This window comes from Cololabis saira, chromosome 9 (genome assembly GCF_033807715.1).
Source record: "Cololabis saira isolate AMF1-May2022 chromosome 9, fColSai1.1, whole genome shotgun sequence".
Lineage (NCBI taxonomy): Eukaryota > Metazoa > Chordata > Actinopteri > Beloniformes > Belonidae > Cololabis > Cololabis saira.
Window position 1 is genome coordinate 37,959,602 of NC_084595.1, and position 27,251 is coordinate 37,986,852.

The 27,251-nt window shown below is 39.0% G+C and overlaps 1 protein-coding gene across 1 annotated transcript in view; it reads left to right on the forward strand.

Annotated features, from left to right (window-relative positions):
- The first annotated feature begins 1,635 nt into the window (after positions 1–1,635).
- ikbkb (inhibitor of nuclear factor kappa B kinase subunit beta) overlaps positions 1,636–27,251 on the forward strand; it is a 29,179-nt gene continuing 3,563 nt past the window's right edge. The window contains exons 1-20 of the mRNA XM_061729510.1: positions 1,636–1,820; positions 4,461–4,573; positions 8,266–8,360; positions 12,741–12,861; positions 15,119–15,188; positions 17,534–17,622; positions 18,356–18,445; positions 18,533–18,657; positions 20,278–20,385; positions 20,479–20,611; positions 21,640–21,834; positions 21,919–22,033; positions 22,674–22,797; positions 22,894–23,045; positions 24,147–24,208; positions 24,285–24,385; positions 24,487–24,536; positions 24,645–24,744; positions 26,050–26,197; positions 27,118–27,215. Of these exons, the coding sequence (XP_061585494.1) occupies positions 4,469–4,573; positions 8,266–8,360; positions 12,741–12,861; positions 15,119–15,188; positions 17,534–17,622; positions 18,356–18,445; positions 18,533–18,657; positions 20,278–20,385; positions 20,479–20,611; positions 21,640–21,834; positions 21,919–22,033; positions 22,674–22,797; positions 22,894–23,045; positions 24,147–24,208; positions 24,285–24,385; positions 24,487–24,536; positions 24,645–24,744; positions 26,050–26,197; positions 27,118–27,215 (2,081 nt within the window). The 5' untranslated portion in view covers positions 1,636–1,820; positions 4,461–4,468. The remainder of the gene's footprint in view (positions 1,821–4,460; positions 4,574–8,265; positions 8,361–12,740; positions 12,862–15,118; positions 15,189–17,533; positions 17,623–18,355; positions 18,446–18,532; positions 18,658–20,277; positions 20,386–20,478; positions 20,612–21,639; positions 21,835–21,918; positions 22,034–22,673; positions 22,798–22,893; positions 23,046–24,146; positions 24,209–24,284; positions 24,386–24,486; positions 24,537–24,644; positions 24,745–26,049; positions 26,198–27,117; positions 27,216–27,251) is intronic.

Consider the following 27,251-nt stretch of genomic DNA (forward strand, 5'->3'; position numbering starts at 1 on the left):
ATGCAAAATGCATTCTGGGATACGTTGCACACCTGGGATACAACTTTCCACCAAAAGCTAACTTGGGTAACTGAGGCCAACCAACACCAACCATTTTTTTTTCTTTGTACAAAGGCACTTTATGAAAATAAGTCCATTTTTTTCCCAAACTTTATTGAACAAAATTCTGTAGGGTATACAATAAAAGGCACATGAAACAAAACAATCAATTATCTACAGATATTCCACATTTGGGGGGGTTGAGAGCAAAAAAAAAAAAAAAAGAAAGATACATTTACTGACAAGCTATGGGAAGTGTATTAATAAAAATTAAGAAACATAGACATCGTTTCATATAAGCTTTTGGCAATATCGTTTTTTTCACACATCAGTTTAAGAGACGCAAAGTACAGTTTACATTCATTTTTCAGATGTACAATGGAGGGTTTGCTGTTATTCCATTTGCATTTATGTATGTGATATTTACCTAGTAAAATAATTATGTTGACCATGTTTGATATATTTCTTGGAAGATTATCCATATAAATTAAGATTTGGTTGGAGTCAAAAGATGTGTTGTCAATCGCAGTGTTTAACCAGCTGTAGGTTCCTAACAGAATTTTAATGAGATTGGGCAAGAGTAGAACAAATGCTCAACAGTTTCCGGCTCTTCTAGGCAAAACCAACAGGGTTCTACAACAAAGTTGAATCTTTTGCGCAGAAATTCAGCAGCTTGGTATACGTTGTTCAAAATCTTAAATTGCATCTTTTTTATTTTTGGGGCTATTGGCCATTTGATAAATGTACAGAACCAACACCAACCATGAGGCTCACGCGGAAGTAAGATTCACTGCAGTTCCTCGACAGGCCACTAGGGGCTGTCCGCAAAAGCGAGTCAGTCTTCATTGACTCCCATGTTAAAATATCCAATATTAGAGCAGAAATAAATGTATTATATGTAAATTTATTTATATATGTACAGACTTGTTTAAAAAGAAAAAAGCAAACAAACAAAAAAACGTTTTGGTCCCCATTGTTTGATTTCACATCCAGGACAGGCTGGAGAGGAATTATTTTGTACCACGTCAGGTGAATTTATACAAAGCTTTATTTTTTATGTGAGGTAAATACTTGATTTCCAGTGCTCTCAGGTAATTTGGCTGTCCATTATCCTTTGTTCTTTCTGTCATTAGTCCTCGTCATGATACCTATCTCACTGAAGCAATGAGCACTTCATGCTGACCCATATTTATAGTTTATTTCAGTTGTTTATTCCACAGAAACAACATCTGAAACAGGATGTTTCACTGTAAACATCTGCAATTTCCCTAGGCAGAGACAAATAGGGAAAGTCAAACCGAAACAAAAACACAAGTAATAACACTTTCAAAATAAGACAGGAAGTAAAGCAAGGGTCTTTATAAGGGTAAAATAATATAGAAAAAACAAAACAAAACAAGAAAATTAACAAAACAAACCTCTTTAAACCACAACTAAACATAAAACGTAAAACAGATGTCATAAAGCAAGGGACACAGAAAACCCAAGCCAAGCAAACAAAAACAAACCCTATAAAAGAAAAGAATGAAGTAAATCAGTGATTTTAGTGATGGATGTGATCCATGAGCTCTGCTAGGAGTGGGCGGGTTCAAGTCCGCTCCGGTTTACAGGAAACACGAGGATCAGGAAGTACAAGCTGTGCAGATTTGTTACTTGTTATGTCGTAGAAAGTATAACAATAACTTTCAAAAACCCCGATCCGGGCCGAAGAGCCCAAACACGCGTATTGTTTAAAGAAAGTGAGGTGTGAGCGAAAGAGACGCCTGGTCACGAAGTCAAAGGTAGGACTTCACATGTTTTCAGAGGAAACGTGTCTGCTCGAAAACAAACTACCAACATTCAGTGTAATAGCTTGTTATTACAGGGAATATGAAGAAATAGGTGTGTTAGTGTGTGTCTGGGTCCTCTGAATGCATGTTTCAGTCGTGAGCAGAAAGTTGTAAAGTTTAAGCGGAAGACGTGCATTACAAAAGTGAAAGGCCTCGTTAAAACTGCAACTTTTACTACATGCAGAAACATGAGTTACTACTAATGCTGTGTTTTTGACATGCCTTTATCTGTAATGCATTTGAAATTCTGCTATTATTATAATGATGCTGAAATGAAAGACTGCTGTTTTTATCCCTAAATCTGAAAATGTTGATATGGAAATAAATGCCCTAAAGAGGTAATAATAATAATGTAGTGAGTATTACTGTTATTTATTTTACAGACTGTATGATCCCAAGATAGTTCATGTTTTCTTCATCTAACATTATCTTATAACATTTTATTACCATATGACATAGTATCTATCCATAATCTATAACCACTTCTCCCTATCGAGGGAGGTCTGTTGGAGACAGATACTGTATATATATATATATATATATATATATATATATATATATATATATATATATATATATATATATATATATATATATATATATGTATGTATATATATATATATATATATATATATATATATATATATATATATATATATATATATATATATGTATATATATATATATATATATACAAAATACTAAGAGCACGATTCACAGTAACTATGAATTTCTTTTTGGGAGAAATACAGAAGAAAGTCCAGACATCAGACGTGCATTATATATATATATATATATATATATATATATATATATATATATATATATATATATGTATATATATATATATATATATATATATATATATATATATATATATATATATATATATATATATATATATATATATATATATATATATATATATATATATATACCTGCTAAGTACCTGGAGATAACATATGCAAGCTGAGGGATAGGGGTGGGACGATACAGGTAACTCACGATTCAATACTGTGGTGATATGCGGCCGCGATAACGATAATATCACGATACACCATATCTACGATATTCGATATATTGTAAGAAATTTCATCAACGATATCTCACAATATATGTGACTGAAAAAGAAAAAATACCCATAAAAAGGAAAATGTCTGTATTTATGCATTTATTCATTGCCAAAACTTCATACTATGTACAAAGAAAGTGCATTTGTATATTTGCCTCACTGCCTCCTAGGCTTGTAAATGTAAACACTGTAGAGGTGGAAAATTGAAGTGCATGAACATTAACATGTTTTATATAAACCAAGACAGTGCACTGCTTTGTTTCTAATACTGAAAAGTCAGTAAGCAACTTAATTTTACATAGCACCTCATTACCTGCTAGTCTTGTACAAGTAAACACTGAACATCTGGACAAATTGAAGTGCATGAACAATAGTGCGGTGACAACCTCGTAAATCCATTATGTGTGTTGTAATAAAATATCGATATTTGCCTTCAGTTTATCGATTATTTATTGCGATAGAGAGCGCAACAATATATTGCAATATCGACTTTTTTCCCCACCAATACACAGGGATAACATGCACACAGAAATACCCCAGCCGAGACTCAAATCAGAAAGTGTCTTAGCAGTGAGGGTTGGGACCAGGTGGAGGAAAACCAGTCCCAGCACGACTGAACACATGTGTGTAAATGACAGGGAAGCAGGCGAAACGGTCCTGATGCAGGGAGTAGAGCAAAAGGAGGTGCCGCAGTTTCAATACGTGCACCTGTAGGAGTGACAAGGATAGGTAGGATGAAAAACACGGCACGTCAGATGTCTTGGAGGCAGCATATAAGGGATAGGGGATGCGGATGCTGAAGATGGAGCTTCCAGGCATGAAACAAATAGAAACAGTAAAAAGGACATCTCTGGATAGGGATGGGGGTGCAGTACGTCTTCTCCGTTTATTGCTGTGACACGGGAAAAAAGGCAGAAGACAGATTAAGATGAAAACGGGTTATCCATTATGACAATACCTAAAGGGAAAAGCTGAAAGAGGAACAAGTATCTCTTAATTGCCCTGGTACCAAATAAACAAAATGTATATTGACAACAAATGGAAGTGAAAGCAAATGTACATGTGCATTTATTTATTAAGCATATTTTGGTCTAACCTGTTTAATGAAGAAAGTCTGAAAATTAAACACATTTTGTAGATATTTTGCAGACAATTTTCTTGTTATTAATATGCAGTTTTTACTGGTTGTTTTTTAACTATTCAAAACTTTTGAATTCTCTGACTAGCAATCACGTTAAAATGTTAGGTATTTGCTCATTAGCCCTATATTCTTTTTTTCACTAAGCATTGTCTTCTTAGCCTACGTTATGTCTCCAGCACCATCACCAATCGCCGAATAATTGTTCTCATACTAGAACAAATATAGAAACTAAGATCCTTTTTTTCAGTATACATGACCAGTCAAAAGCTTGCATTAGCTTCTTTTCTGTTGTAATGCCCTGGCCTTAGATGTCATGGTCCTGAGCGTTGCAGAGCCACTAACCTGTCGGTGTATGCTGGTTGTTGTTGTACGGGTGTAGGTGAGGACATGAACCGGGTCCCGCTGCAGCAGCCGCAGAGCTGCGGCCTCTGGGAGCTCAAGGAGCGGCTCGGCACCGGAGGCTTTGGGAACGTCACAAGGTGGCAAAATAAGGTAAATAATCCATATGTTTGGACACGCCGTAACCTAGTAGGATGCTTTCACTTGCCCTTTTATAGAATTATCTCACATGTGATTGTTACAGGGTGCGAAAGTAACAGTAATGACCAGAGATTTCTCTAGAAAGAGGAAGTTTGAATAGGAGATCATTAAAATGAGCATTTGCATTTGGATGGAAGAGAAGGAGATGTCCTTCTGACATCTCTCCATTATGCATAATGCTTTTCGTTGTGAATTTAAAAGAATTAAATTGAATATCCAATGAAATTGTATTGAATTTAGATGTCAAAATAACCTGTTATGAAGTTCTTTAAAACTGCAGGATAAAATATCTCAAATCTTACTTCAGTCTTTGTTGCACTGAGTTGAAATAAATGAACGTTAACACTACTCCACTATGTATGTATGTGTGTGCGTGTGTGACTAATTATGATTCAGAGACTGAATTTCAGCTTCTCAGCCAAAAACCGATCTGTTTAACAAAATCATTTGGGGTTTTCACCTGCATTGTTTCAGAGGGTAGAATGACATCAGTCCAGGAAACAGTCTTCTTTCAGCAACAAACATCACCACACGTGTATTATATTACAGTGATATCACGCTAAGTCACAGGATGACAGTATTGTAGCGTTGCTCTGAGAAACAGGACAGTATGGGAATGCAAACACTCCCTCTTCCTGGACCTTTCTCATCCTTTCCTCACAACGGAACTACAGTTATATTACTCATCTTTATTTTAAAGGCAAAATTAGTTGGCTTTCCCCAAGAATCACCCTAACCAGGATGTAATACATGTTGGATCAAGAGTTTGATCTGTTCCACAGAAGCTTCAATATAAAGTATTTTTTATAGATAAATATAGGGCAGCACGGTGGCACAGAGGTGAGCACTGCAGCAAGAAGGTTCCTGGTTCAAAACCACATACAGGACTGTCTCAGAAAATTAGAATATTGTGATAAAGTCCTTTATTTTCTGTAATGCAAAAATGTCATACATTCTGGATTGTGGACAAATGGACAAATCAACTGAAATATTGCAAGCCTTTTATTATTTTAATATTGCTGACCATGGCTTACAGGTTAAGAAAACTCAAATATCCTATCTCAAAAAAATTGAATATTCTGGTAATCTTAATCTTAAACTGTAAACCATGATCAGCAATATTAAAATAATAAAAGGCTTGCAATATTTCAGTTGATTTGTAATGAATCCACAATGTATGACATTTTTGATTTTTTAATTGCATTACAGAAAATAAAGAACTTTATCACTAAATTCTAATTTTCTAAGACAGTCCTGTATGTGTGGAGTTTGCATGCTCTTCCCACACTTTTGTGGGTTTTCTCCAGGTGCTCTGGCCTCGTCCTACAGTCTACAAAAGCATCACTTAGGTCAATAATCAACCATATAGGTGAGAGTGAGTGTGTTGTCTTGCTGGACCCGTCCAGGGTGAACTGAGCAGATATAAATAATAGATAGATAAATTAATAAATATATTCACTGCCTCTGCAGTAGCTATTTCTGCTAATAATATCTCTCATATATTGTAGTCTTTTTCGGCATGTATAATACCAATATGGTACCAAACACTCCTTTATGGTGTGAAATTTTGTATTGAATATTAAAATGCTGTACATCAATCCATTCCTCCAGTTTCCACGGCCACTTCTTCCTGTTTAAGATCCAAGGGAAGCTGGAATATGTCCCAGCTTTCCCAGAGGTGGGGTATATCCTGGACAGGTCGCCAGTCCATCACGGCACTCAAATTCCTGAATAAAAAAGCTCTATTTACTTAGTTACTTAGAATTAACAGTTGTGTAAAGTAATCAGTGCAGATGGATTTGTTATATATCAGTGTAATTACAATAAGGGGGCTTCAGTAGGGGATCAAGAGTACTGAGGAGGGCTCTGCTGGCATCGCTGCTACCGGGATGAATAAACTTCCTATCTAGAACATTTCCTGTCTACTTGTATAACTCACAGCAGGAGGGTTATTTTTGGATCTTTTTATTTGGTGATGGGAAGCAGGTAGTTCCTTTTCCTTGATGACCAATAGGTAATAAAATGGACAAATACTTAGAACTTTAAATTATAATTCAAAATTAGTTTTATTTTCTAGAAAGTACTGATTCTTTTATGTCCTTTAAAAATCTATATTGAGGGAATTTATACTCAAAACCATTAATTCCCCCCAATTTAAATACAGTATCTTTATTTCAAGGTGCTCTAAACTAACTTTTTGATAGATATTAAGTAAAAATGTGTGATCAGAGCTGTCAATTCTCAAAAAAGAGCAAAAAATCCAAGAGGACCAAGTACTCAGACTCTGCAGAGCTCACTGAACTTGTTGAATATCAACATAGCGGCTCAGTTAGAACCAGTGCATGGTAGAAGAGCTCTCACTAGAAAGTCTGTTTTCCTTAAAAGCAACGTGGAAGCATTTCTCAGGTTTGCAAAGCTGCGTCTAAAAAAAACAGAAGACCTTACGTGCAGATGACTAAAGTGGAGATGCATTGCCAACATTTGTGAGCAGCACATCAAAACAAACAACTCGTATCATTTATCCAGCTTGTTTGTTGGGATGACATGAGCTGGTTTGGCCGCCGCAGAACCTGGGCGTCTTGCAGCTACTCAACCGTGAACTTGTCTTTAAACCAACGTTGTCTAGACAGCTGTCTGATGGCTACAGCTTAGGTGATATTGGGTCATGCAACAAGGTAATGTTCTCACGCACACCAGATAATCTACAACAGAATGGCTGAAATAGTAAAGGATCAAGGCTGCAATGGCCAAGTCAAAATCCAAACATCAGCTCAATTTAAACGCTGTGGCATCTCCTCAAGAGGAGTACACTTAAAGCTTCACGCACTAAAGCAACATTGTCATGAATAATGAGTCAGAATTCTTCCTTACAATGAAAATAACATGCACATAATATGACATCACATTAAAGCTGCTAAAAGCAATTTTAAAAAGTATCAAATCATAGCCCGTACTTAGTTTTTCACACTTTTTCTGCATTTTCACTCAGTATTTATGTAATAAAAAATTACATGGTGTAATATTGATGTGTTGTTGTTTGTAGAACAGTTTTAGAACTGAAATATTGTCTCATGAATGTATTTTATTCACATAAAAATGACACGTTTTTCCACATGCCACCCGTCTAATTTTTATACCCACTCCAATCACTTTTTTTTTTTTTTTTTGAATCCCCTGATTTTTCCCCATTTTATCACCCAGTGCTCCTACCTAAGTGGATCCTGAGCATTGCTCCCTCTGCCAACCCCGGGAGGGTTGCACTGAGCTCAAGCCTCCTTCTTGCTTGAGGAATGTTACAACCAAAAACGTAATAACGGCCAATAACGTAATAACTGCCAATAACGTAATAATTTTGGCCATTTCAAATGTAATAAAGCCAATAGTGTAATAATGTGCCAATAATGTAATAAAACTTTTTTTTTATTACATTATTGGCACATTATTACACTATTGGCTTTATTACATTTGAATTGGCCAAAATTATTACATTATTGGCCGTTATTACGTTTTTGGTTGTAACAAGGAATGAGCAGGCCTTTCTTTTCACCCAACACTAGCAGCTGCACCATTAAGATTTAAGGGTTATTGTAAGTGTGTAAGTGAATCCCCTGAAATGATCAAAATCTGTGTCTGTGTGCTTTCAGGACACGGAGGAGCAGATTGCTATAAAGCAGTGCCGCCAGGAGCTGAGTGACAGGAACAAAGAACGATGGTGTCTGGAAATCCAGATCATGAAGAGGTTTGCTTCACTTCCACATGTATCAAGTCTGAACTCACTATCTGCATCAGTATCCTCTCTCGTTCTCATCTGAACCCTCAGGGTTTATGATTTAACTGGAAGAAATGTTTGTAAAACAAACCGAAAGTTTATGTTGGATTATGTACCATGTAAGGACAACGTGACGACAGCACGAAGCTGCAACTCAACATTGATAAAGTAAACTCACGGTGACGTTATACATTCATACATTTGTTCAGGTCACATGTTTGCTTTACAGTATATTGTGACTCATCTTTTTGCAGACAACTGTATATTTACATCACTCCGGTGCAGTTTATTTCAGATCCGTAAGAAAACATTTGCTCAGAAAATGGAAAACATCAGATTTCTCAACCGTTTTGCTTGTTTTGTGTCTTACCAGAAGTTGGTTGTTTGTGTTCGTAAAAAATTCAGGAGTGTCTTTCTGTGTTAATACTTCTCGGTGCGTGACGCACTCCCCTCTTTTTGAACTCCGGTGATGAACTGTGTTATCCCCAGTTCTTTTTCTGAACCGAGCTCTTTGAGGTCTTTAAAGCTCTTTTTTTACCCCCTCGTGCGACGGTTCTGGTCGACATGTGACTCAGCGCGGCACATTCCATGACAAGCTCGGCGCTTACGGGTTTGACATTTGACTTTTATATACCCATTTGTTTCACAAGGTCCCCCCAAAAAGTAGCAGAGACTAAATTTGTGTCCTTTTAAATTGTAAAATTCACACATTGAATAATTACGGCGGCGTGGATGTTTGGGCTATTTTGGTGACTTTGGTTATTTCTAGCAGCATAATGCCTCGCCTCCTCGTTTCGGTCTGTTTAGACGGGCATTTTATTTCCACATACATCTGTCGGCAGTTTCCGGTTAAGTGTCAGGTCACTGCAGTGCCAACTTATGTGGGTTGTAGCTGTTTTTTGCCGTGTGTGTGTGCGTGTTTGGTCATTGGATGGTGCAAACATGAGTATAAACCCATTTTTTTTCCTAATCCCACTTAACAAGCGTGTTGTTTTCAGACAGACGTGGCCACAACCACAAGCCGCACACCCACGCTCGACCCGGGGAAAAACCACAGGGCAGGGGACATGGCAACCTAGCATTATATTATTATAGCTACTTAACACAGGTTTATGCATAGACTGAAAAACACTCTGGTTTCTTTAATTGGGATGTGTTTATAGCGCTTGTATTGGATTATTGTTTCATTTGCTGAAAGATTAAGTCAAAACCAAGAAAATAAGTCTGTTTCATAACCTGGTGCAGGTTTCATCTCCTTCTCCGTCTTTGGTTTTGTTCTTACGAACCAATTTTTGAGGTGGATATCAGACCCACTCAAGTTTTCCACTGTTTTGTTGGATTTTATGTTAAAATATATGATTCAAATAGTTTTTCTCTTCAGTCTACATTCAGTCTACAACATTTGTTTTGCATATTTTTTGTTACGTTTTGGAAATCAGTTCAGTCCATTTACTTAATACCTTGATGAAACAACTTTTACAGGACTTAAAGTCCGAAGTCTTCTTGGTATTCATCGTGCAGCCATGGTCTACCCTTCGTGGATGGAGAACAATGGTTTACAGGCACTTTCAGGTCTCTCCAGGACCAACATTCAAATCCCAGTCACACCGTGTCACACTTGGACTTTCCCAGTCATTCTGTTAACATTGCTGTGTCATCGTCTTGTTGAAAGGCATTCCCACAAAATGATGCTGGCATCACTGTACTTCACTGGATGTTAGCACCGTTGTCTCCCAGCTAGAACAAGTCCTGCTTCAAATGATTGGGTCTTTCAGTGATGAATATGCATGACTCCTTTGGGTACTCCAGCTTCCTGCTGCAGTCCCAACGTTTTAAGCTTGTCAGGCTAATGGGTGGTTCTAAATTGACACTAGAGGTGAGTGAAAGAGTGCCATTGTTTCTCCCTGTGGGCCCTTGGAGGGGCTGGTGATCTATCCAGGAAGTACTGTACCTTCTGGGATGGACTCCAGCAGTCCCCCAGATCAGATTGAAGCAGGTACAGATTAGGGCTGTGCGATTAATCGATTTTAAATCTAAATCGGATTTATTAATCAAGACAATGTTAAAAAAAGGAAAATCGGAAAATTGATTTTCCTTTTTTGCAGCTGGCTGCATTACAGACAGAGCTCGTCTAGTCATCTTTGTTTGGTCAAGAAAATTGTAAATGTTGTCACTCATCACTCACTCATCTTCTCCCGCTTCATCCGTTACCGGGTTGCGGAGGCAGCAGCCTCAGCAGGGATGCCCAGACTTCCCTCACCCCAGACACTTCCTCCAGCTCCTCCGGGGGGAGTCCGAGGCGTTCCCAGGCCAGCCGAGAAACATAGTCTCTCCAGCGTGTCCTGGGTCTTCCCCGGGGTCTCCTCCCGGTGGGACATGCCTGGAACACCTCCCTAGGGAGGCGTCCAGGAGGATCCGATACAGATGCCCAAGCCACCTCAGCTGACTCCTCTCAATGTGAAGGAGCAGCGGCTCGACTCCGAGCTCCTCCCGGGTGACAGAACTCCTCACCCTATCTCTAAGGGAGCGTCCAGCCACCCTGCGGAGGAAACTCATCTCGGCCACTTGTATCCGCGATCTTGTCCTTTCGGTCACTACCCAAAGTTCATGACCATAGGTGAGGGTAGGGGCGTAGATTGACCGGTAAATCGAGAGCTTCGCCTTTCGACTCAGCTCCTTCTTCACCACGACGGTCCAGTACATCGACCGCATTACTGAAATGTAAATGTAAATGTAAATGTTGTCACTTTACTAAACTCAAGGAGGATTTACAGTATCTTTCAATTGCACTTCATTCCCAATAGGGAAATGTGTTTGCTATTTTTCTTTAAAAATAAATATAAAATATTTGAAACAATTTATTCCATTGTCTTTTGTAGGTTTTTTCAGAGAAAAAAATCTGGATTTTATTTTTGTCCAAAATCGCCCAGCCCTAGCACAGATGATGCACTGATATCAGTGGTTGGGGAGGCCAGGCAGTTCAAAGGCTTTTTTCATCACATAAACTGATTTTCCTTTTTGAGAGTCATTAAAGTGATGTAAATCACCAGCAGTTTAATTTTTGAGAGGAATGATTTCTGCTTAACCAACACACTTTCCTGCCTTGATTTTTGCTTTCAGCATTGATTTTTTTTAATCAATCGTCAGGCTCATGACATGGTTTCCGCTCTGTCAGACCTTTGATAGACAGATGTCGTTCCTTCATTGTTTCCATTGAACTCAGTTAACACCAGTTGACACCAGTACTGACACCAGCAAGGTGAACTGCTACTGCTCATTACAAAGGCTCTGACTTCCTAAGGTCTGTCCTCCTTTTACCACCAGTTACAAAAAACTCCCAAACCCTTTTTCTATTAACCCATTGTGGAGACTTTTTTTTTAAATTGATGTTAAAATCATAAAAAATAAGCAATTTTTGAGGTGTTTGACAGGTGGAGTGAAAACTCGAGTTTATATGCACGTTATGATTTTATGGCTTCCGGCAATATTTAGGGATGTTTGATTGTTTTGTCATTTTAACAAAGAATTTAAGTGTTGGTTCTGATGGACCTGTGATGGACCGGTCCGGGTCTACGTCTGCATGTTATAGAGGGGATTTTGCTGCTTAGTGTTAAGTTAATCGTATTATTCCTTTGATGACTATCACAGCCCCGATTACGCATGGGCCGGTGTGTTTCGTTCTACGTCGTTTTCCTGGAACATCTGCCCTCAGTTTGTGTTTATTATCTTTGTCGTCACCCATGGTTGTCTAGGATCATAAACATATTGTTTCAGTCAGAGTCAGAAAGTTCAAAGAATGATTAACAGAGGAGGAGAAAGTAAAACAATTGGCCAGAAGTCCAGATGTGTCGTAGAAAAAAGGTTTTACCATCATTTATGAACATCTTTTTCCAACTAATTCTGACAGTAGTTTGGGTACATTTATTCAACGCTGCTGTGGAATAGAGGTATTTTATTCAGTAAAGTTTATTATCTGGGTCTCTTGTTGTATATGAGTCTGGTGATGTTTGTGAGAGTTACAGTCTTGGTCAGTGTTTCAGACCCTGAAGATGAATCTGAGAATATCAACAGAAGAGGATATCGGAAGAATAGATTCTGGGGTCAAGAATCCTAATATTATCTAAATTTATGTCTTATATTTTATTTTCCATGTGAATGAATTATTTATATTTTTTGGCCATTAGAACTGTATTAAAGGAAAATTGCACATTAATAACCCATTGACATGTGACCATCAACAAGAGAAAAGTTTCTGGTCTGGATTTTATGGTCATGTTGAAGGCTTTCTGAGGAGGATAAAACTCTGTTTCAGTGCAGCTGGGTGACATCTGACATGCTGTGATTACTCAGGTTGGATCATGTCAACGTGGTTGCAGCTCGAGAGGTTCCTGAAGGGATGCAGAAACTGGTGGCCACCAACGATCTGCCGCTGCTGGCCATGGAGTACTGTCAGGGGGGAGATCTGAGGAAGGTAAAGGGTGTGTACGTTTGGGAGTGTGTGTGTGTGTGTGTGGATATATTGTGTGGTTTAGCTCAATGCCCATAAAGCTTTTTATTCAAAGAACTGAATTACAATTGGATGAGAAATGGTGATCTTACTGAACTATTTTTTATCACGATAATTCTCGTCACCAGCAAAGGTTTTGTGTGTGAATCAGCATCAGAAATACAAATGAACCAAAAAAATGCAAAAGAAAGTCCTTCTAAGATTTACTTTGACTTTAGTTTCTTTGCAGAAGGTATGAAAACAAAATTGATCTTCACCTTCATCTTAATTTTATTTATTATTACACATCCACTTTGGCATTTCAGGCCTTTATCACATAAAACAAAAGTAAACCTTTAACTCCATTACAGTGATCCTGTTCCTTCTCACTAGACACTTTTAAGGTGTTCTGGATGGATTCCAAGGATTCCAAGTGATTAAGTATTTTGGTTGTTATTTTATCCAATTTTTTCTGGAAACATATCGCAACAGTATCGGATCATCGTTTTATGATTATTTTGGATCGAATATCTTCATATTCACTGTTTGGGACAGCTTGGGTGGGCTGCTGGCACCCCACTACAGAATAAATGATGTGTTTAAACATCTTGTCAAAAAAGCCAAGGACTTCCCTGGAAAGGAAGCACATGTTGCTCTAAAATCACGTTCCCGCATCAGTGCTGCCGTCACAGAAGTGTAAATGACCTCTGCCAAGAGACTCGGAAACCCGGTATCATCACAGACCCTGGCCTTTGGCGTTTTGGGACAATTTAGATGATCCACATGTTCCCATTACACGATAAGCCCCCCCAGATTCTGTTGATGCCAACTCTGAGCAAAGTTAATAGGACGCTTCTTTCTTGCACTGTCCGGTCTTAAGTGGCTTTTGTGACCTGTGACCTCTATTATAGAGGCTTCACCCATGGGGTTATAGCAGCTGTGGATCAGCTTTTGTGAGCCGTCTGAGGGATCGGAGATCACCGGTGACCAGTTTACGCTTGCCCCGGTGGCTCCTTAAGGACCGAAATCCCTCCAGATTCTTGTAATCCTTTTATGATTTTCTGCACTATTGATGGGTAGATATACACATCCCCTTAAAACCTGTCTTTAGGAGAGATTCTTTTTAAACTTTTCAATGTTCAACATTCTCATGCTTTTGTTGACAAAGTCTACCCATCTTTGCTCCTCAAAGACTCGATTTTTCGTCATTACAATCACCTTTTGAGTATTATTTTATTCCATAAAACGCTTTGAGTTGCACTCCTGTTTGAAAGGTGCTATATAAATAAAATTTAAGTGGGTGGGCCTTCAGTGTGGACCTTATGTTACTTTTTTTACATGACATTTTTTTTTTCTTTTTCTACCTTTTTGCAAACACTACTCTGCTCCTAAGAGACTTTAGTTTGAGTGTGCTGCAGGCCTGATAAATGATTATATATTAACAAATGAAACACATTTGATGAGAAAACCTTCTTCAGTTGTTATTGTCCACAAATATAAGTGAAATTAAATGCAAGAATCTTGAATTTAGTTTTTTTTTTTCAGTCTTTTATATCGCCACAACTATTTTCAGATTTGGGGTCACATAAAAAAAAATGGAGGCAAGTAAAAGCTGCAACCACAAATGTTGCTAACTGCATATATTTTTGTGTCCATCTGTGTTGAGTTGGATTTGTTGTGCAATTCAGGTGGTTGATGTTCTTTCTGAGGGTAAAATGGTAGGCTACTGTTTTTTTTTGTGAAAGCAAGACAATGCGCAGCTTGAGCGCAGCAGAAGAGGAATAATGCCAACCAGTGCAAACCGCAGTATCATAAACATTTCAAAGCATCATAGATGCTTGAAAACTAAGCAGGCGGGTCAGGGGGGTTCATGGGGGTTGGTAGGGACGACAAGCGGAAAAACTCGCCATCCTCTTTTATAGGGCCTCTGGTAAAGAAAAACTTTTATATTAATTGTCTCAAATGAAACAAAGTATTTACGATTTTCAAAACTACTTAAGTTCATCAGGGTTGCTAAAAAAAAAATTCCTTGTAAAAAAAAAAAAAAGGTTTGTTGCCTCAATGTGGCCCTCGCAGTCTATTTGATCCTATAAAGATATCTAATGGATGGAAAGTAGCTGTTTTGAAGAGGAACCAAAGTTATAAAACATTAAAAGGAAGGCAGGTTAATGAACAGTTTCCTGTTTTGTCCACTTGTGTCCCTCTCTTCTCGTGTTCATTTGTGTGTTTATGTTCTCTACAGTATCTGAACCTCCTGGACAACTGCTGTGGAATGAGAGAGGCCTCTGTTTTGATTCTGTTACGTGATATTTGTGAGTATTTCTTCATTATCAGGCTTTGGTTTGATCACGATCACGTATAACAGCCATGTGTGAGAGGATAGTGGGTTAATGACATGATTGAATGAGCTGGCAGAGTGATTAGTTTCCTGTAGTAAGGAGGAAAAGGTCCTGATGAAAAGTGTAATGATGTCATTTGTGACCCGAAACTACCAGCCTCTTAGTCACTACAACATCGGCTCCCACTCATACCGAGGCTTACGTCAGCGATCTCAACGCAACGTGCACGCTGTTCCAAAAATATTTGTACTAATTGCAACATCAACATGTGTGAATGTGTCTGGCTGTAAAACGTGTTTGGGTGCAGGGACATATGGTATGGATCATAACAAATCTGAAAGAGAATGCATGGATAGACCCCCCCCCACACACACACACACACACACACACATACAAGATCCTTTTCCTGTTTCAGGCTGGTAAAACATTTCCTGATAATGACTGATCTCCTTTAACAAGGCCACGACACCGGCCTGCACATCCACACCCACGGCCCCCGCCGCTACAGACGTTTTTATGTTCAGGTACCCAAGTATTGCAAGTTTACTCCCCTGAATGGTCCTTGCCAGCACACACACCAGTCACCCTTTGACGCACTTGTAAGGTGACTTCAGAGTTTCAGTAATGAACTGGAGCAAAGGTCGTCGGACGTTAACGTTAGCTACAGAAGGTTAAATAAAGACTTCTTAGGGGCCTTAACGGAGGCTCGCAATCTTGTTTTCACAAACCTCTGGCAGGTCAGTCAAATGGAGGTGTGCGGCAGACTGTATACAAGAGACGGATATCCACGAGGACTGACATGAAAGCCAAAAAAAATTAAATCCGCTAATGTGCAGGACAGTTGGCAGCCTCTCGCGGCTGGTTCAGACGCCAACCATCTTACGTCGACGTTGAGGTTCGTGCATGAACTAAGATCCGTTGCAGTTCCTCGGCTGGCCGCTAGAGGCTGGCTGCAAAAGCGAGTCAATCTCCATCAACTTCCATGTTAAAATGGAAGTTAACTTTTAGTTAAGTTTAGAGCAGAAGCACAAATAAACATATTTACACCTTGGTTCAAAAAAACGTTTTGGTCTCAATCGGTTGATTTCACACCCGATTCAACTCCGATGAGGGTGATTTTTTTTTTTTTTTTGTACCACGCTAGGAGAATTTATATAAAACATTAAATGTATCCGTATTCATCATGCTACCACGCGTAGCGGAGCAACCATCCATTTGTGTTAACCCAGCGTTGCCAGGGTTACAGTCTATGGGCTGGCTCCAGTGACCCTTGTCAACAAAATGCCAACTTTTTTCATGATACACTAAGTAAACGTCAACAATAGTTCACTTTTGTTTTAAAACGCAACAAATCTGCTTCCGTGTTAGTGTTTCAACTCTGTGTTTAAGAGCTTCGTTCACATTGCACCACCATAAAAACATGTCAAATAGCCATCCATGCTCACTGTGCATAAGCAAAAATAGGCAAAAAAACTCAGCTGCAAGAGTTTGGCTGCAGAATGGTTGATAACAAGGGCATCAGAATCGGCAGTGCTCCCTGCTCTATTTCCACGATTCATCACATCGGCTCGGTGAATGAAGGAACGATACGTAATGACCCAGAAAAAGAAATTCATGAGGCAAATCTCTACATCATTGCTAAAGGTTTTTGCTTTTTTTGGTATTAAACCACAACCAAAGTGTTTACAGACTGAAGCAGGATCTGTACGGGATCAAGGATTTTCAGCAAAACTGTGGACGTTAGGTTGTAAATGTAACGAAAGGCTCATGGTAAAAAAAATGCAAATATGTCAGCACATTTTTACCAGAAGTCATTCTGGTGTTTTTAGATGGATCTGCTTTCTATTTCAATATTTCAGTGATTATTCTGAAAATAATTCTATAATAAATTACAAATTAAGCATAAAAGATGTCTCTGCTTATGAGACATCGGCCACAGCAAAACACCTTTGTTTTGTATCTGTTGTTAGTGATTTCAGTGCATATGTTGTATATTTCTTGATATTAAGAATATTTAATTTGAAGCTGTGCAGGTTTTTGTCTGCTTTATAGCTTCAAAAAAGAGTATATAAAAGTAACTCATGTGGAGTAAAGGGGTGTTATACAGTCTGCAAACATCACCTCTAAAGTGCAGTTTTTTTATATGCAGCATTGACCTTTTTTATCTGAGAGCGAGCCATGAATTTTATTTGAGTTTATAACGCCAACCTGTGGCTTCAAATATTCCCCCCAAACCTTTTATGCACCACACTTAATGATCATCTGACTCCCATTTTATCCTCTCCTTTTTTTCTAATTATTCTTCTTCTGCCGTCCAGCTTCGGCTCTGACCTACCTCCACAACAAGAGGATCATCCACAGGGACCTGAAACCAGAAAACATCGTGCTGCAGCAGGGAGAGAAAAGAGTAAGTTCAAATCTCAGCCAAACACAAATAACTCCCAGACCACAACAAAGATGCATCTTTGCCTCCACAACATGTGAAGAATTAGTGGCAAACACTTATCATAGCATTACCCTTCCTCTGAATATTTAATATGGAAAACTCAAACCTTACGAGCTACTGAGAAGGTCTCGCTCTCCAAAACAAATCATTACATGTCATACTCCAGCCTGCAACAAAACACAGGAAAGCGGACAGCACTATATAACCGAGGGCAGACACGTTAGAAAGGTTATATTGGTGTTTATGAATACACCGCTGTGGACTTTATAGATACTACTGAGCCAAACAATATGTACCTGTTAAAGTTTACGGCTTGACAAAAAAATGCTTGTTTTTCTCTTGCAAACCAGAAACAATAATTGCATCAAGTTTCTGTTGCAAGAAGTTATAAAGTCAGAAGCTGATGTAAAACAAATGTGAAGTTTTGCTCTGTCAAAGACAACTTTAACATACTTGTTCAAATGTTTACTTTCCTTTGTTTAGCTCTTACAGCAGCTGAGCTATAAACACATCCGCTAGTTCAGGTGCAGGTTGTTTGAAAGGCCATCTCTTTAACTCTGTAACAGCAATAATGATCTGAAAAGGCGGCTTTCCTATCATTTACCAAAGCAGCGTTATTTCTTCCAGGCTGCCTGTACGTAATTATTGACTCATTAACTGAAGCTTTTCTCCACACTCTCGCCCACAATCTCAGTTGATTCACAAGATAATAGATCTCGGCTACGCCAAAGAGCTGGACCAGAGCAGCCTTTGCACGTCATTTGTGGGAACTCTGCAGTACTTAGTAAGTACGCTTTCGTGGAAAACGTTTACTCCAGTCTTGTACGCCGCATGCAGGCTCTAACAGCTGCCTTGTTTTTACTTGTTTCAGGCTCCAGAGCTCATTGAGAGGCAGCGGTACACGGTTGCCGTGGACTACTGGAGCTTTGGCACGTTAGTGTTTGAGTGCATCACGGGATTTCGCCCCTTCTTGCCAACCTGGCAGCCTGTCCCCTGGTAAATCTGCATTTTAAGAGTTACTACATTTGATGCAAATAAGTGAATGTTGGAGGAACAATACAGCAATGTTGGTGGATATAAATCTGTGACGAACTTTGAAGCAGAGGCCATGAACTCTCATACTTTTGTGACAGCTAACTGGACTGTGCTCGGCACCATTAAAACACTTGTACGGACTTGTTAACCCTTTTTCAAGCACTTTTTGTATGCATGCAAATTAAAAATGACCTCAGTGTGTCTGCAGGGACCCCATCCACATTATCACTCAAGTAGAATGACATTTTTGAGTCTAAATAGATAGATAGGTAGTAGGGCTGGGCGATATATTGAGATTTTAATATATATCGATATATTTTAAAACGTGATATGGTACGAGACAATATCGTTTATATCGATTATTTAAAAAAAACAATTTTTTTTTTTTTTGATATAGTTTATTTTGTGACAAATTGACTTGAATGTTTTATTTGAGATTTACACAAATGTTTTGTTATTTGCACAACTGTCAACATCAGTGGAAAAGTCTGCCTGTTACTACATTGTATTAATTGCACAGTGTATTTTAATTTAATTGTTATGCAGGAAAAGGATATTTGTTTTATTTTATTCAAGAAGCATTTTTATTCTATATATGCAGGCAGTTTATTTTTATTTCATTTGTTTTATACATGTTGATATTGTGCAGACCTCTGTTAATAAAGGTACCTGTGTGACATTTGGCACGAGGCTTTGTATTAAAACTGAGGGTTTGCCTCAGAAAAAAATGAAGCTAACAGAGATGCTATGCTATAATGCTTTGGGGGAAACCCCAATTATGGCACAGAAAAAATATCGATATATATCGAGTATCGCCATTCAGCTAGAAAATATCGAGATATGACTTTTGGTCCATATCGCCCAGCCCTAATAGGTAGATATACTTTATTTATCCCAAGCTGGGAAATTGTAGAAGTGGCTTAAAACAGCGGTTAATCTGACAGATTTCTATTGCTCCCAGGGCTCACATTAATTGCCCTTTGTACTGCAAACACATATTCAAAAATGCTTTCATTCACAACTTCACGGCCATTAATGAATGTTTCCCCTCCTCATTATTTAATAACAGACCTGTGGTTATTTTAACTCCAGAATGTTCCTTTCAGACTCTGCTTGTCTTTATCTCCATGGTCCATTAAAACATTTAGTTTAGGGGTGTTTCATGTAAATCTCCAATCCATAATATCTTTTTATTTCATGGTTCTGAATACAATCATAACTTTAGAAGCTGAACAATGATGTTTTCGTTAGTTCAGCAATGATAAGCATTATTGGAGCTAAATATTATGTGACTGCTGGAGGTGAACGCGCATTAAATATAAAAAAACAGACGTTTCAAATGAATCGCAGGATATGTGAGTTGTGCCAACGTCAAGGCCTCTTGTTCCTCGCTATTATGTTGAATGATCTGAAGCTCAAGTGGCGCAGAGGAAAAATACTCTTTAATCAAAGCAGAAACTCTGGTCCGGATTTGCTGTAATAACATTTAAAAAAAGAGTATTGTACACTTGTAAAGAAACCGACACAATCAACTCAAAGTCCAGTTGTTTTCTGTCTTACGACCCATCTGTGTCCTTTTAGGCACAATAAAGTGAGGCTGAAGAAGGACGATGATATTGTTGTCTACGAGGACCTGTCAGGGGAACTCCGCTTCTCCAAAAACGTGCCCCAGCCCAACAACCTCAACAGGTTTTATGTGAAACTGGCCCACAAACATAGCTATATATATACGCATGAAAAGGCTCATTAACTCTCCCTAATGTGAAAACTGTTGTTTGGCAGTCTGTTATTAGAAAAGATGGAGAAGTGGCTGCAGCTGATGCTGAAGTGGTCCCCTCAGGAAAGAGGCAAAACCAGCAGCGGAGCAGCTCCAAGCGACTGCTTCTCCCACTTGGAGCTGATACTGCAGCTCAAGGTTGATCCATTTATTCTTCCACACTGTGTTGCAGTTAGGAATGGGTGATATTTTACCGTTCACGATATACCGTCAAAAAAATTCCCCAGGGTAAGAATTTGTCATCTCACGGTAAAAACGATAAATTCCCGTTGATGACGTTTTTGTTTAAAGCTGATTTATGGTTCTGCGTTAAATCGACGCATAAGGAAGGAAGGAAGGAAGGAAGGAAGGAAGGAAGGAAGGAAGGAAGGAAGGAAGGAAGGAAGGAAGGAAGGAAGGAAGGAAGGAAGGAAGGAAGGAAGGAAGGAAGGAAGGAAGGAAGGAAGGAAGGGAGGGAGGGAGGGAGGGAGGGAGGGAGGGAGGGAGGGAGGAAGGAAGGAAGGAAGGAAGGAAGGAAGGAAGGAAGGAAGGAAGGAAGGAAGGAAGGAAGGAAGGAAGGGAGGAAGGGAGGGAGGAACGAAAGGAGCCTGAGGGAAGGAAATGAGCCTGAAAGAAAGAAAGAAAGAAAGAAAGAAAGAAAGAAAGAAATGAGCCAGAAAGAAAGAAAGAAATGAGCAAGAAAGAAAGAAAGAAAGAAAGAAAGAAAGAAAGAAAGAAAGAAAGAAAGAAAGAAAGAAAGAAAGAAAGAAAGAAATGAGCCAGAAAGAAAGAAAGAAAGAAAGAAAGAAAGAAAGAAAGAAAGAAAGAAAGAAAGAAAGAAAGAAAGAAAGAAAGAAAGAAAGAAAGAAAGAAAGAAAGAAAGAAAGAAAAAAGTACAAGTATTGTACACTTAATAAATAAAAATAAATTATAATAAATTCCTGTTGATGACGTTTTTGTGTAACAAACATGGCGGATCTGAGAGCGAGATGGATTTATAGTTAAAAAGATGGAGTTGAATTGGTATTTTTTTTATCGTCATTTTTATCGTTATCATAAATGCCAGAAATTATCGTGATACATTTTTTAGTCCATACCGCCCATCCCTAGTTGCAGTACCTAACACTTTACCAGACTCACTCATTCTGAAGCTTCACATCAGTTCAAGACTAATCTCTTTCCCTCAGCTGGTTCACGTCCTGAACATGATGTCCGCTAAGATCCTGACCTACTCAGTTGGGGATGACGAGACCGTGGCGAACCTGCAGCTCAGAATAGAGAAAGACACCAACATCCCAGCAGCCAATCAGGAGCTGCTGCTGGAGGCGGGCTTGGCCTTGGAGCCTCACGTTCTGGCTACGCAGTGCGTCGTGGATTACATGGTAATAATATACAACATACGCTCCGTAAACACAACAATCCTCACCACATATGCAACCATAGTTGTTTCTATTGTCTGTCTGTAGGAGGTGGACGGCCGGCGGACGGAGCTGCCGCTGGTCTTCCTGTTTGATCGCTCGTCTTGCACTTATGAGCCCCAGTTTACTCCTCGAACACTTCCTGAAAATATACGTTTTGTTCGTAAGTGCAGTTTTATTTTCATGCTTGTATTAGTAAGTTCACCCAAATGTGATTCAGTGATATTACAACTTTTTGTTGATCAGCCATTAATATGCTGTTCCCGTAATAGTTACTTGCATAATGTGCCGTGGTTACGCCACAATAAAAGTCTGTTATTCAGCATGGTAGGAGTGCACCACTGAAATTGCTCTAAATTATCTAATTGAATTATATTAGTGTATCACAGATGATAAAATCCCACAAAGTTATGTTAACATAATTCCTAATTGATACAACCTTTCCTCCAGACTTGATCTCATTTTTTCTTTATTTTTCCAGTCTTTTCTTTTTCTGGTTCCAGTTTGACTCATTTGAAAATCCCGACATTATGTCAGGAATTACTTTTCAAACAGTCTGGTAAATTATTTGAGTTGGATTTGAACTGAGTTTTTACATTAAGAGACAAAACAAAAAACATTTCCATCTTTAACACTAAAGGATAAGTGCAACTTGTGCTTTCTGAACAGTTTTAGCCTTATATAAACCACACATTTTATTATCTTTCCGATTTAAATCATAGCTTGACCTTTCATCTTAAAGCATAACAGTGAACACCCTCTGCTCATTATTTTCCTCTTCTTTTTTTTTTGTTTGTCTAAAGAAATTGACCCCAAGCACGTGCTGGCGTACAGCCCTCTGAGGAGAACGTGCGGCCAGGCGTGGCACACCATCCGTGCTCTGAAGGAAGACTGGCAAAGACTGCAGCAGGGCCAGAAAGCTGCCATGTAGGACGTTGTGGATATCAATGCTCGCACAAACATCCACTCACGCGAGCAAGCCTCTGATTAAACAAAAACATTTGTCTCCTTTTTTGCTTTCAGCATGAGTCTGCTGAGACAAAACTCTTCCCTGTCCAAACAGAGGAATGAGATGGTGTCCATGTACCAGAGACTCACGGCCAAACTGGACTTCTTCACTACCAGCCTCCACATAGACATGGACAAATACCAGGAGCAGACCGCCACGGGGATCGGTACGAGTCCAGCTGATGCCGCTGACCGATCACCAGCACCATCACAGATGCTGGAGGGACATTTGTATTTATTTTTTTAACACTATATTTATTGACATTTTTACAATTATTAAGATAAGAGATAAGATAAGAGATAAGATAAAATAATCCTTTAATAGTCCCACAGAGGGGACATTTGCAGTTTACAGCAGCAAAGGGGATAGTGCAAAAACAAGAGGCATCAATAGAAAAGTAATAACTCAGTAAAAATAACACACTATAAACAGTAAACTGGTATATACAATAATAATAATAATAAGAAGAAGAAATACTAGTATATAAAAAAATAACAGACGGAAATTTACAGATGGATATTTACATAATTGCAAGTTGCAGTGAATGAAAGTACAACTGTACAACAATACAGTTATATCTGTTAATAAAATGTACAATAAAATAGAAAAAACTAAAAAAAAACACACAAGCATAGCAGACATAAAGATACAGAGACAAAAACAACATAACATAAAAACACATTACACACAAAACTAAAAAAAAAACAAAAAAAAAACAGAATCCTCCCTACATTATCATTCAACAGAATCATCCAGTACAGGTCCCAATGGATTACTCCTCATAAAACGCATGAACTGTCCCCAGATTTCCCAAAAGTCATCAGATTTCCCTTTCATGGCATATGTCAATTTCTCTAATGCAAGACAATTTGAGAGTTCTTTATATCATTGCTGGATGTCTGGTTTGTCTGGGTTCTTCCAAAACAATGCTATTGTATGTTTAGCCTGGAGAAGAGAGTAAGTTATCATACTCTTCTTTTTACTGTTTATTTTGAAGTTATAAGGAAATATACCTAAAATACACAATTGTGGACAAATAGGAATATCTTCTGAGATAATCTGGGATATGATACCAAGTACTTCTTTCCAAACCTTTGCGATCTGCTGAGGGGACATTTAATCTTTTAGGAAGCTCAGTCCGACCTGATTTTAATATTTTTACGATCTTACTTGGTTGTAAATGGATTTTAACACAAGATAAACTGATATATGAAGCTATGCCTGTCTACAATAACACAGTTTGCCTCGGTCTCCTTGCGTATTGCAGCGTCAGAGAAACTTCTGTGTGTATGGAGGGAGATGGAGCAAACTGCTCTCAGCTGTGGCCAGGTAGGCAAGTCTTTTCAAGGATCCTTTTCAAGTATTAACATCATTTAAAGATGCTAAAAAAAGTGCATGTGTCCAGCCCAAGGTGAATGAACTGGAGGAGGAGATGATGCAGCTGCAGTCGGTGATCGTGGATGTGCAGAGGCAGCCGTGGAGGAGTGGAGAAGCCTTGGACACGCTGTAAGTCTCAACCAAACCCAAATGTAAAAACAACCAAAAAGCAGCAGAACCGGCGGCTCTTTAAGCGTGGACCTCGCTCTCTCCCTCTCTTTGATCCCCAGGGAAGGAAAGGCCATGGAGCTGTTCCGCAAACTCAGAGAGAAACCCAGAGGTTTGGCTTCTCCGCGCATCACCTCACATCTTATTTAACATCCGTCATGGTGTCTGCTTATGGAAATAAACAGCTCTGGTTTTCCTTCCCTTCACTCCCCCTGCTCAGACCAGCGGTGCCCTGGAGACGGCCAGGAGGTCGTGCGTCTCGTGGTTCAAGCTGTGCAGTTCTACGAGAAGAAGCTCAGAGATTTCTACACACACCTTAGGTACCCACACAAAGCTGTAACCTCTTTTAAGGAAGTTTCTATACGTATGAGATCTTTGCTCTCTTACAAGCAGGTGCCAGTTTACTCATACTGGATTTATCAGTGACTTTAGTAATAATTAATCCACAGTTAATCAGCTTTTTTGAATGAAATGATCACAACCACGACTCATTCTGAACAGCTTTGCCGCAGGAGACCCTACATTTTAGTTTACATTACCTCTGGTGTACTCTGTGTAAAAATAGTTAACTTTTTTTATTAATTTAAAATGATCCAAAGACCATTAATTACATTTTTTTTTCTAAAAACCTTTTTTGTGCTTAAGGTTTCTTTCTGAATTAAAAGTATTAGACAACATCAAAGAGGTAGCCACAATAGCCGGTCAAATTCTCTTAAACACTAAGAAAAGGAGCTTCATTGTGTCTTTTATTATCTCCTTTAACTCAGGAAGAGCTGGTTTATCGCTTATGGCAGAAAGGAGATAAATTCACCCTAAAAATCCAGCTGTAGCAGCATAAAGTGATGCTCAACTATTTTCATCCAGTAGCATTGGCTGGCGTGTGAACTGCCTGTTACCAGTCTTTACAATAAAAGTTTAGACTATTAAGACTTTTAAATATTTTGAATACATTAAAGCCCTTTACATATAATATGTATTAATATCACAAAGTGAAACAATATGATACGAACAAAGAAAGTACTTTATCTGCTTTTACTGTGGTAGTTTTTTGAACATCTTTAGTGTCACTGCTGCAGACCCACATCATCTTAGTGGTCACACTCTCATGGCAGTGCAGCCTTTTTTTCCTCTATGTACACATTTCTCTTGGCATTTTTCCTAAACCTCATAATATTTTCCAACAAGGTCAAGAGAAATACTAAGGGAAAAGACAATAGGAGTTGTTATTTTTTACATTCTCATAAAAGTCTGTTAACATAGGCAAACCATTTTCTGTTTTCCTGCCTTAAACACCGAAGAACAAGGAGTTTATTGGTCTGGGTTCACAGACTCTCACTAACTCCAACAAGCTGTCGAATCAGACAGAAAATATGAAAACTCTTGAATTGTTAATATTGAACTAATAATGTGGCTCAGTATAATGCAGCAGATTTCATACACCTCATAAACATAACTCTGATATTTGCGTCTAAAAGGAAAAGTCACAAACATTTATTAATAGAATCTGTCCAGTCTGCAGTTTGGGTTGACTTTCAGCGACAGTCATGAACACCTTTTGGTTTTGAGGCTCCAACGATCCACAGGAGCAGATAATCCCACCTTCACTGCTGTTTTGTGTCCCACAGTAAAACCACAGTGTGCCGCCAGCGTGTGATGAAGCTGCTGCCAAAAGTGGAGGAGGTGGTGCAGAAGATGGCTGAGAGCGAGCAGGTCCTGATGGGTCTGCAGGAGAAGCGACAGCGGGAGCTGTGGAACGTGCTGAAAGTTGCCTGTGTGAGGACACGCGACCTGTTCAGATGCAAAGACGCTCCCAGTTTTGATCTCTATTTGTTAATTTCACTCACCACACCGAGTCAAACCAAAACCCAGTGACTTATTTTGAAACTTAGTTGCAAAATAATGGTTGGTAGCATCACTTAAACATCATGTTTCGGTTTCTCTTCCACAATGACTGCGTTTACATGCATCAATAACCCTTTTAAAACCCGAATATTGGCAATAACCCGAATTTGTACGGCCATGTAAACACCAATAACCCCTTTGAATAACCCGAATTTGCTCATATTCCGGTTTTTAAAAACCCGAATATGACCCCTCGGTTACTCCTTTTAAAACCTGAATATTGGGTCATGTAAACGCCAAACGGAATATCCCCATCAAACGGAACATGAATTTGTTTTCTGCGCATGCTCTCTTCACAAGGAATCCTGGTCTTTTGAGTCCAGGAAGTTCTTATAAACACGGCGAAACGCAAGACCAGGCCACATTTTTGGAGTGAGGAGGAGACTAATCACTTCATAAATGTAATGAAGGATATGAACATTTCTGCATTTGTAGACGGTAGAAAGTACCGGGATAGCGAGATTTACAAGAAGGTGAGAGAAAAGTTGCGCGAAGCAGCATTTGTTTTGAATTTGGATACAGGAAGAAGAAGCGGAAATGACGCTAATTGCGTCATCACGTTCGCCGCGCGTCCCTGGTTTGATCGGGATATCCCGAATGATTAATTACCATGTATACAGGGATAACCCTGTTTGCTCAGGCATGTAAACGGAATATTCCGAATGTTTCAGTAACCGGAATATTAGCAATAACCCGAATTTTGACTGCATGTAAACGTAGTCACTGATGAGGGGCTTCTGCAGTGGGTGTGAACTAACACGTAATGACGTGAATTGTTCTGTCTTGTCCAGAGTAAAGTTCGCAGCCCGATGAGCGGGAGTCCTGAAGGATTACGAACCCCTTCATCAGTGCCGCCGCTGCTGACCCCCAGACCCAGCTTACAGCAGTTGTGAGTGAACTTACACACAAACACACGCTGGGGTTG